The sequence below is a fragment of the Taudactylus pleione genome, unplaced genomic scaffold (assembly GCF_031769625.1).
Source record: "Taudactylus pleione unplaced genomic scaffold, aTauple2 ptg000019l, whole genome shotgun sequence".
Lineage (NCBI taxonomy): Eukaryota > Metazoa > Chordata > Amphibia > Anura > Myobatrachidae > Taudactylus > Taudactylus pleione.
This window is the reverse complement of record NW_028284421.1, coordinates 21,276,266-21,288,188: the sequence shown is the minus strand read 5'-3', so window position 1 is coordinate 21,288,188 and position 11,923 is coordinate 21,276,266. Positions and strand designations below refer to the sequence as shown.

The 11,923-nt window shown below is 39.4% G+C and overlaps 1 protein-coding gene across 1 annotated transcript in view; it reads right to left on the bottom strand.

Annotated features, from left to right (window-relative positions):
* Window positions 1–372: 372 nt before the first annotated feature.
* The window catches only part of RBPMS2 (RNA binding protein, mRNA processing factor 2), a 32,889-nt gene continuing 21,338 nt past the window's right edge, over window positions 373–11,923 (bottom strand). Inside the window, exons 6-8 of the mRNA XM_088445907.1 lie at window positions 9,010–9,158; window positions 1,813–1,886; window positions 373–1,289 (exon numbers count right to left, since the gene is read on the bottom strand). Coding sequence (XP_088302033.1) covers window positions 1,824–1,886; window positions 9,010–9,158 — 212 coding nt within the window. The 3' untranslated portion in view covers window positions 373–1,289; window positions 1,813–1,823. The remainder of the gene's footprint in view (window positions 1,290–1,812; window positions 1,887–9,009; window positions 9,159–11,923) is intronic.

The window sequence follows — 11,923 nt, the reverse complement described above, 5'->3', positions numbered from 1 at the left end:
CAGCTAGAATGTTCATTTGAATCACCTTGTTCCTAAGAGAACCCCATATGCACGCATGATCTCAAAGAACGAGTCACATAAAAAAAAAAAGCCTACTTTTAATTCAGCACCCACAAAAACCTTAAGTTTGTTCACATTTTTTTAATTTTGTATTTTACCTTTGCATGTTTTTGAATTAAAGGATTTGTTAAAAATCTAAGCTCTAGTTGGGCAAGTTTCTGTAATCATGCTTTAGAACTTCTATCTGGTTTAAAGGATAATATATAGATCAGTATCTGTATATTGGTCACATTTATTTGAGAAGTTAACATTCTAAGAAAGGCCCCAAATAATCTTGCCATTCCTACAGAAGTGTTCCATGAAATAAAAGACTTAGTTTTTCAATTACTTTAATTGGTCAGAAACATTCAAACATTTCTTAAATAGTCTATATTTTATCCAGTATCACATTCTCATAGGATTATTAGAGAAACTTCTCCACACAAGGCAGAGTAATTTCATAATACTGAAAAACCCATCATCAATACCATGCAGCAGACTGCAGGAAAACAAAATTGCACAATTGTTCATAGAGTACAGTAGACAAGCCATACAGCATCTATGAGCTCTTTAACTGAACATTAACTTATGACAGATTAATATATTCTTTTAATACCACACAAAACAAAAACATGATGCATAAATATTTCCTTATTAAACAAGTTACAAAAATACAGGTACTATTACTCTGTTTCCCCAAGGTTGCATTATTTGGCAAGAACAGACTCCAATGAATATGTACTAACAGAATATTTAACATTTCAGTTAGTAGACTTGCAAACGGCGTATGAGGTGGTGGAATGAGCAGCACATTAGAAGCAGGGGAAAAAAAAAAATTTGAAGAAAAAAGCAACCAAGGTCTCAAGACAGACCTGCTGAAACTGGTACACAATAGATTTAACAAGCACACACTGCAACAGGTACTTCATGCCAGAAAAATAAACATGCAATAAAAAGGAAGATTCTTTGTACTACAGAATTATCAGAACACGGCAGAGCCATGTTTTGTTTTAACAGTTTCAGAAGTCATGATTAGGTTGCTTCATTTAGACCTAGTTACTGAAGTTACCCAGATAGGACTGTTGTAAGAGTCACTTGTAGTTGCTGAAGGAATTGGCATGATGACTCCATGTTGTAAAGGCAGGACCAAACACAGGAGGTATGATGTGCTATGAACACTACTTGCTCATATGTCTGGCACACCACTTCATGGAGAAACCAAAATCAAAGAAAAAAAAAACAAACAAACCCTGAAACCAAAAAGAAATAGTTGTAAAGAGAAGGGTTTACAAGTAGCTTCACATATGCGGTCAGTTATACCAGCAAGGGCTAAACTGAACACTCACTATACTGTAGCAGAGAACAGAATTATACTTTTAATGAAGGCTTCACTTAAGTAAGCAATGCTTTGGTCTATAAAGAAAAAAAAAAAACAAACAAAAAAAAAAACTGCAGATGCAGGTCATTCTAGGGTAGTCATGGCCTAATACAGTGTTTAGTCAATTGTAGCCTCAAGTACCTCCAATAGGTCAAGTTTTGAGGATCTTTGTCTATGGAAGCAGGAGAGAATTACAAACTCAAAATAGATTAACTCATGTGAGCCACATAAAAGAATCCACAAAAGATGGCCTGTTGTGGGTACTTGGGGACTGACGTTGAGAACTCCTGGCCTAATAGAATACTGTAAGCTTTAAATTGTAATACACACTTGGACATAAGCCTTCCAAATCTAAAGCCTGTGTGAAAAGCCTATGGCCATTGTTCACCCCTTACCTAATGAGCCTTTAGCAGAATTGGCGAGACTTCCATCCTTGCTGGGTGGCTTCAGATGGTGGATACCAACGCATCTGCAGGGAGACCATCAGGTTAGTAAATACAGAATTGGATAGCAGATATTCAGCATAAGTCATATGTATACAGGTTTGATAGTTTGGCTTGGAGGCATACATTCAGAATGGTTAACTGAAATTATGGTCTTTCCATGTTTACAGACCATGTTAAATGCAAAACGGCATCTGATTTTCACATAATAAAAACGGTCACTGAAATTCGCCCAAATTAATTCCTATGTAGCAATCACAGGTACATATGGGTGTCATTTAGGAACCAAAATCTTTTTTTTACAGGCAATTTGCTTGAGAAATAAATACATTTCTGTTCTCCACTTTTAACAGACTGAATACTGGAGAAAGTCTCATTTTAGTGCTGTCCCGTAGTATTGGAAGGCTTGCGATGTCCGATCACCTCTATTAGTTATGTGCATGCTTGGCCATACCAGCTCTTGCATGCACATATCAAAAATGTTCAATATAGTTTTGTATGCATGTGCAGCCTCCTCATGCAGGGGATAAGAAAACCCACACAAAACAGCTTTGCATCTGCTAGGGGACTGCTGAAAAGGCAGGCTCTCGTGGGGTGAAGTGTGCCAATGATTTACAGGCCAAAAATACATTAAGTGGATCCCTAGTCTCCTACACTAGCAGCCACGTCCCATACATTCTCAATATATGGGTCATCCGTGCCAAATCACCACAGCTGCCAACCCAACAGTCTACAATTTGTGAAATTTGGTAGGATAGACCGCATAAAGTAACTTTCATACGTAAAATATTAGTCCACAGTGATACTGTTCATGTTACAGGGTTGTAAACATGACAAAATGTAAAAATTATGCTTGCAGGTCAACTAAAACAAATAACAGTAAAGCATCCCAAGACCATTCATGCATGGGGTTGCCTCTCAGCCAAGGGAGCGGGCTCACTCACAATTTGCTTAACAGTCATGAATAAAGAATGGTACCAAAACATCCTCCAAGAGCAACTTCTCCCATCCATCCAAGAACAGTTTGACTAACAATGCCTTTTCCAGCATGATGGTTATCACTTTTGCCTTATGGCAAGGTGCTCCAAGTGGCTCGGGGAACCAATAATCAAAATTTTGGGTCTATGGCCAGGAAACGCCCCAGACCTTAATCCCATTGAGAACTTGTGGTCAATACTCAAGAGGCGGGTAGACAAACAATAACCCACAAACTCCAAGCATTGATTAGGCAAGAATGGGCGGTCAGTCAGTATGTGGCCCAGAATTTGATTGACAGCAGGCCAGGGTGAATTACAGAGGTCTTGAAAAAGAAGGGTCAACACTGCAAAAAAACGTAATGTAATTGTCAGTTAAAGCCTTTGACACTTATGAAATGCTTGTAGTTTTACTTCAGTATACCATAGTAACATCTGACAAAAAGGTCTAAAAACACAAGCAGCAAACTTTGTGAAAACCAATACTTGTCGTTCTCAAGACTTGGCCATGGCTGTACACTAGGACTCAATGCTGCAACCCATTTGATATTAAAGGACATTCTACAGCAGTAGAAAACAGTCTGCAGCCAGACTGATCATAGGGGTGGCCTTCGACCATTAATAGTTTATCATCAATGGCAAGACAATCGGTAGTAAACCATTTTGTAGAGAGCCAATTCTTTTCTGCCATCGACAACAAAGTGGAACCAGATAGGGTTTTTTCTGTTCATGACAGAACTTAGCCCCATCCCCTGGCTGTGCGCCAAGCCCCACTCTGTTTTTTGATCAGCCTGCAGCTCACCCAACACCCAGCAGTGGTGGCCATTGAGTGGTGCAAACCATGGATGGTTCACCATTGATTGTACAATTGATGGTCATCACTGATGTGTCATCGATGGAAAATAACTGATTGACATCCCTAGAACAGAGATACTACAAGACAAGTCTGAATTTGCCAGCTGCATGGTTAGTGCAAGGGTTCAACTGCCATACTTTATGTACAAAAATTAAATACAATCGCTTTGGTATAATATTGGGAACAGCTGTAAAACAAACATTAAGTATGTTATACACTTTAAACACACACTTAAGATATTCAAGGTTAACAGTCACATCATGTGACCTTGAAATGTAAAAGTCAATATTTAAATATAAAACAATTTTTTATGAAAACTATGGTCCAAAAGACCAACATGAAAGTTCAACCACAATTAGAAGGAAAGTAATTATTTGTTTTAGTTGACCTTGCAAGCATACATTTCTTGTCATGTTTGCAATCCTGTAGCATGAACACAGTGTATCACTAAGGGCTAAAATGTTATATATGACAGTTACTTCATGCAGTCTACCATCCTACCAAATTTCATGAAAATCTGAGATCAGGTTGAAAAGTTACTCGTTTTGAGATATTTGGTACTGCATATGGGTCATTCAATATTTCCACTATAGATAGCCCATGTGGAAATATTTGTGTAGCATCTTAAGGGGGTATCCACTTAATAGTTTACAAATCTATTGCAAAAATCACTATCGTTCATAAAAATCACTAATGACCAGCAATGCACATGCCCACTGGTCGTTTAGACATCTATGATCTCTCCAACATGCTGGTCAACCTGACTATATCGTCATGTTCAGCATGTTTCCAGATGATTGATGACCCTGCACTGAACGTCTGCTTGTTCAGTGCAGGCTCACACCACAACTGACAAAAGACTGCACGATTACAATGTTGTAATTGTGCAGTCGTTTTGAGATCTGATAGTGGATACCTCCCCCCTTTAGTGAGAACAGGAAACTCATTTGTAACAATGCAATACTTCCATCCCAGCTACTTGACCTCTATGGTAGTTTGCTAAAAAAGTCAAACATACAACAGTAGTTATGTGCAGGTGACCTGAGCTGAAAACAAAGCAGCAAACCATATATTTAAAAAAATAAAATACAAATTCTGATTATCTGATCCAGCAGCTAAATGGTTAGGATTGGTTACCCTCTTCTCATTTGGTATAGAGCCATTTTTTTAATTTATTGTATTTAGAGCTATGGAGTTAAAATTAAATAACTTGTCAATTGCCAATGTACATATTTGTATAGTAACTTGCAGGGTGATATTTATACTATGCACAACTCCCTGGAAATATCTTCACCCTGGGGATTTGTGTTAAATAAGCAGTTTAGGATATTACACAACTATCCAATAGCCATTTTCAGACAGATGTTTTTTGTTCGTCCGTTTGTGGCAAGAGCAGGGGGAGGGAACGGGAGATAACATTCCATTGCTAAGCAACGTTTTAGGAGCAGTTGTATGTCAGAAATGAAGTTACAAATTTAGAAAAAAGTTCTGTGAGAAAAGCCAACCAAAGATAGCCTTCTAGAAGCAGGAGCACAGAGTATTTGCAAGCTATTATGTACATGAGCACAAGAGAACCATCTACCCTTCTATATTATACATACACACTGCTATAAAGCCATCTATAGTTGCAGACTACATATCGGGGCATTTCTAGAGAGGAGGGGGGTCCGTGTGCAATCTCCGACACAGGCTCCCTCCTCTCCACCCGGCTGCGCACTGAGCTGTGCACGGCCAGCGCTGGAGTTACAGTCTGACCACTAGAACGTGCCCAGAGTCTATAGTGTATGCACAGGGAAAATAGCTGCAGCGGCCATTTTCCCAGTCGTTTTACAGCGCCGGACGCCCACGCCGATGTGGAACTCCAGAAAGGCAATTATGGGTGCAGGGTGTGTGGTGCGGGGCCCCCCTGGACCCAGGGGCCAGTGTTCCCCACACACCCTGCATCCATTTATAGATAAGCCCCTGCTACATATAGTATCCATTAAGGCAGTTGAACACATGCCATGGACTATTTGAATAGTGTTACGCACTGTATTACATACAAAAGGAAAAAAAAAAAAAAAAAAAAAACACGACAGCTATTAAAAGATAGATTGATGGGGACTTAAGTCCCAAAAAAATAAATAAAAAGGAGCAGAAGATGCACCATTTGGACCTACAGGTGTTCACTGGTTAACAGAATATCGATAAGCTGTTCCCCACTTCTAAATGCAGAAATGATTGTGAAATTCAGAAGCATGGAGCTGCAGTACATAAAGCAGGAGTCATTAACTCAAGAGTTCAGCAGAATGTTATGACAAGTGAACATTTAAAATGTCTGTTGTAATGGCATACTTGCCTACTTTTGAAAAAGCATTGCAGGGAGAATGTGATAGCAACACATAGGAGAATGGCCGTGTATTGCTACTTCTGAGAGGAGTGTCATAAGCAAGAGACATCGAAATGATCCAAAGCAGTTAGTGTTTTTTCAAAAAAAAGTAGATCTTACCAACACCAGAAAGTGCATGTCTTATAGCCAATGCATGGAAATTATCCTTTTGCATAAATAAAATATATTTATAATTTTTATTTATACAACAGCTACATAATGGGGGTAAGTTGGATTCAGGGAGAGTTGGCAAGTATTGTGCAATGGTCGCCATATTACACCAAAACCTGGATATATTACATATCATGCTAGATTCTGACAACCATAAATTTCCCCTATATGCTGACGATATCCTTTCACCCAAAGCCATAACGTCACACTTAAAACTAAAATTTACATTTCCCTGAAAAATATTTAAGTAGTCCCTCAAAACTCAGGTCAATTTTAGCCTTCAGTGGCACTGCAATAAAATATTTCGGCATACATTTCATTACAAAAAAAATAAATAAAAAAAAAAGCTTCCTTGCATCAGGCAAGCTACTCCTCCCCCTTGCTCTCCAGTGGTAAATCTGACTTTATTGGCTGGGCAAATTGGGAGGCTGCATGAAAAATTGGTTGAGTGACTGGTCTGAGATTCTCCTCCCTCCATTTTAACAAAAAAGGTAAACCATAAACAGCAAAAAAGAAAAAACAAAAAAATAAATTAGGTAATTAAAAATGGAGAAGATTCTCTTCAATATATCAGGGAATAAGTTAGGGGTGAGTAACTTACATCTGTTCTGCAGCAATCAAGGAGGCTTGCCTGAACTATACGGTACCACCATGCAACGCTTTCTGTTTTGCATTTACATTTCAAGATTACACACCAGGAAGCAAAAGTTTTTTTGTTTTTTTTAAATTTAAAGATTACCAAGTTTAAGTAGCCACTTTGTAAATAAACTACACTGGACAATTTAATTCCCATTTCCATAAATTAGATGAGGGCTAAATTTGATTGTTGATCTTCTGATGCTAATGCCCAGTGTCAGCTCCAGGCCACACTAAAATTTGTCTGATAATTTCTCATATGAAAGTTTCACTCTTAGGCCCATATTCAATTTGAGGCGAAAAGTCCAAACTTTGCCTGTTTTCCAGGCAGAAAAGTATCACGCGTGTGCCCGCGATCCCCCATATTCAATTTCAAAGTAGGCGAAATTGGGAACCGCTGAAACTTTGATCTGCAAATAAAAATGGGAATTAATCCTAAGACCCCCGAAAAAAGTGTCCAGACATGGGGGATCACTATGGGTACCCCCCCCATCTTTTCCTGCAGAAGAAAGCTGTTTTTAAATATTCACAGCAGGTGCATAAATGTGGCTTGGAAGGTGGTGATGCAGAAGAGCATTTAGAAGTTTTTTTGGGAAAAATAACTATGCTCATAAAATGTGCTGTACTTAACATGCTTGCACCCATTTTCAAGTCCCTTAAATGATCTTTAAAAATTCGTCAAAACTGCACGTGCCACTACTCCTCTAATGAGGGGAAAAAAAAAAACCAAACACCTGCCATATGTAAGGGAACCCCTCTGGACTCCATTCCGCTAATTTAGAAGTGTGATCCCGATTTTCTTTTAAACCCCCAAATATACATTTTTTGGGGTGTCCCTATTTTTTTGGGACCATCCCCAGGGGTGCAGGCTATTTTTTTTAAGCCTGCACCCCTAAACCTCAATTCTGCATTTTGCCTGCTAAAAGCAAGCAAAAAATTATCCCTTTTTTTACATTGACTTTTTGCACCGGCAAAAAGGCAATGAAATTGACTACGGGGATATTGGAAATAGGCGAAAATAACGGACTTTTCGCCCCATCGTGAATATGGCCCTTATTCTGGATTGCATCTCAAAAGTGCTATAGTGTATTAGATTTCTAGAGGAGATTCAGATTAATGAATAATGAAGCAAGCCTTACTTAGGTTTCCAGTTAAACGTCTCAAAGCAGTCTTGGGTCACTAGGCGAATGTAATGTTTAACTACACAGAACAGATTAGTAAACCATTCACTTGCATGACAAGAATGAACATTAATAAATTTGCATGTTGCAAAGGTTCACAATTCCTTATGCAAGGGGTATTATCGTGCCACATGGGCATATTCTAATTACTAACTACAAAACAAAAAACCCACTAACTTATCAAATTATTCAGGTCCAAACTAAATATCAAAACAGGTTTTGAAGTTAGCAAGACATCCTACGATACGCATGTTAGAAATATTGGGAAACTAGATCTGTTATGGTCACCCACTTTTTATGAGACTCTTCCCATAACCAAGTTATATTTCCATTGCCAATTTGAAATATAGTTTGGAATTTGGAAAGGAGAGAGAAAAAAAAAATCCTGCCTATTGGGGAGTCTGCCAAAATTACACCTGTACTCTTAAACACAGGACTCATTCAGTTAGAAAATCAACTCTTTGTCTACTGCACAATAGCATTTGGAATTGTTTAGGAAAATTTATTTATAGTCTTCAGTTTCAGCAAATTCTAGAGTTAAATCACAGCACTGATTGAGATACCACAGATTGCTTGCTATGTCTTGTCCTCCAGGGCACCTTTACCCCTGCCAGCTTGCTTAGTTATCAGTAACAAGATTCTGAGGTGCTCATATTTAGGCACATTCTGCATATGTTAGAGAACACAAAAACCTCATAATGGGTTACTGGCAGTTTCAGTTAGAGTATAGCTCATACATGAATGAACTGCGGGGGAAAAAAAAAAAAGCAGCATTGCTTTAAGTTGGTGGTGTAAGATGCGATGTGCATTGACCCAATAATAGGGGAATTATATGCCAGTCTATAGCCATTTAAAAAAAAAAAAAAAAAAAAAAAAATTTACACAGGGGCCATTGTAGCACACAATTATAACTCAGTGCCTTGACTTCTGCCCTGGAGACGTGAGAACATGTAGAAAGCTTACCTGTGCATGGAGTGCTGCTGCTGCCGCCGCAGCAGCTGGGTATGCAAATGCAGCGTGAGGGATTGCTGGGGCCAGCTCTGTAGTGTACAGTGGATAGGGAGACCAGGCTTCTGGTGAGGCTGGGATTAGTGCAGCACCCGTTAGGTCATCTGTAGACAGAAAAAGGAAAATCCACAGACTTTAACTTGCATCTACAGAAAGCTACCTATCCAGCTGCATCATAGCAACTAATTGATAATGTGCAATTGGCAGATGCATGCATTTCAAGGATTCATAATGAACTAGTCTGCCTGCATTTGTGACCCTCCATGCATCTGCCATTTCAGATGCTTGGGGTGGTGATACCAGTTTTAATGAATGCTGTGGATAGGGACTGGTTCAACAGAACATTGAGCACAGTGTAGGTTAATATAGCTAGGGAGTATCCTCCCATTCAGACAGCACACCATTCTTGCCGAGTACTAGAAGCAGCAGTGCATGGTCTAGCTCTAGATCAACTGAATAATTTACTCTACATTAAAGAGTGGGAGCCATCAATGGCAGACCATCAAAATAGATTCAGGGCCTCCAAATGTATTCTGTTGCTTTAGTAGCCATTAAGCAAGCAGTGTGGACAATTATTCAAACCTTGTGCACACTGCTCCATGTCAGCCAAATGCCCACCATACACCCCTCTAGTCTAGCATAGCAGTCACTTTATTTTTACATTAAAAAGCAATTACCCAATTGTCAGACTAGCTGCTGCATCTGTATATTGAAACTAGATAATTGCATTTATCATTCTCAAAGTGGGACAACCTTTGCTGCCTTTGATAAAATGCTGCAAGAATATGCATTAACCAAGTTCCCCTTTGAGTTTTTGTTCAACACATGCATGATTGCCTTCAAGCCATGTGCTCCATGATGTTGTAATGTTTGGGAACTACATTTAGCTCATTCAGTAACACTGTGCCCAGACTACAGATGTGGCCACACTCGTGCTAAAGAGCCCACCAAAAACTAATATCAAACAACTAGTATGCTAAGCAAACCAAGACAAAATTGGTGAGAGTACACAATCTAGGGCATAAAAAAATAAAATAAAAAAAAACAGACAGGTCCAATGCGATTGGCCTGTTCCATGAATCCAATAGACCGCGACCTCTGCCTATTTGCCACCTACCGGAGTTGCATAGACAGGACGATTGGGACCTGTGGATATACCAAGATATACTTTATAAATGGGGTGGCCAAACCGTGGCTCTTGAGCAGAATGCGGCTCTTTAGATTTTGTGTTGTGGCTCCCCCCACTGGAATGGTGAATGCTGGCCTCTAAAGTGGTCAGAGGCTAAAGAAGCCTCTGATCACTTCAGAGACCAGTATTGCATTACACAGGTGATGTCACCCACGATGTGACGAGCCTGACCTGTGCACCTGACAGCTCTAGTTAGATCAAGTCAGAGGCAGCGGGAGCCAGCGTGGTCAGGCAAGTACTGGGCTGGGGCACTGCATAGGAGGCAAAAACTGCAGGGGCACAAATACAGTATTTTCAAAGTGTTGGGCTCACCCCTAGTGAGTAAAAATGGGGGTGTGACAAGATCATGCTCCTGCAAATGTCATACCAAAGGTGTGTGCACAAAAATGGGCATGACCTTGTGACAGCTAGGTCACCCCATTTTTGCGCACACATGCCTTTGGCTTTTTAGCTAGACCAGATATTTTTTTGCTCTTTGCCCACCCATCTATTTCTGGTAGGCGAGCTAGCAGCAACACTAAAGGATATTAGTGTTTGCTTTTCAAGTTTTAAATGTAGTAATTGAACATTTGTAAATTCTGTATTAATGAGTTCCAGCTTTATGTAAATGACAAAATTCAGAATATATATATATCTCTCTATCTCCCACTTATTCTGGTTTGGAGTTCAGCTAAATTCCATTGAAAGTTCTATGATGTGTCAAGAGATTATGGTTTAAGAATTTAAAGACATCTTGATACGTCAGAACAAGTCCACCAGTAAGGGCGCATCCAAAGAAAATTTTTATCTAAATATCTTTATTCTTTTCCTGGAAGGTGCTTTGGGATCTGAATTGTAACAAATTTCAGTTTCTAAAACAGTGGATTTAATGTTAAGTGTACTGCAAAGTTTCTCTTTTTTTTCACGACTAATCCTGTGAAAAATCGATTACAATATTATTGAGCCTGCTGTATACAGGTTGATAACATGTAATCAGGTGAGCACCTACATGTGAGTACTTAACTTTCCTACAAGTCTGCTCCATGCATTGCTATAAATTATACTATATGCAAAGATGCTATATTGAGGGAAAAAAAAAAAAAAAAACTGCACAGCACAGGAGTCACACCAGGCTTCAAAAAGTATAAGTATTTCCAGTCAGGTCCATACACTGCATCCAACTAAACAGTTAGCAAACAGACTTAATCATGTGTTGGGCTGGCAAATACAGTCTGATAATAGCCACATCTGACTGAATCATGTACAACAACTTGTTGGATGACCACTGCACAATCTTTCCAATTTGTGCTATATGTATGAATTAACAGTGTATGGGGAGCCAAGTAGTTAGTTAATAAGTCAAGCAAAGTCACTTTCACCCACTGTATCGGGCACCTTAACTAATGGGCACCTGACAGCAATTCAATTGTTGCTCTGGGGCACCTGTACTGTGTACTTTGGTGCCAACATCTTGCACATTTCTGCTCACCACCTCAGGAGGTGGAGTGTAGAAGAGTACCAGTGGTACAGGCACCTGAACAGGGCAACATTTGAATTGCTCCATCGGGGACCCAGCAAAAGAATTGTATCACTTCCATAGAGTCAGGCCTTAGGAACAATGGTCAGATCGGAACTAGTGATTTCACTGGTCCCACTTTTACTAGTTCAGATAGCCCATTCAACTGTTTAGGCATTAGGTCC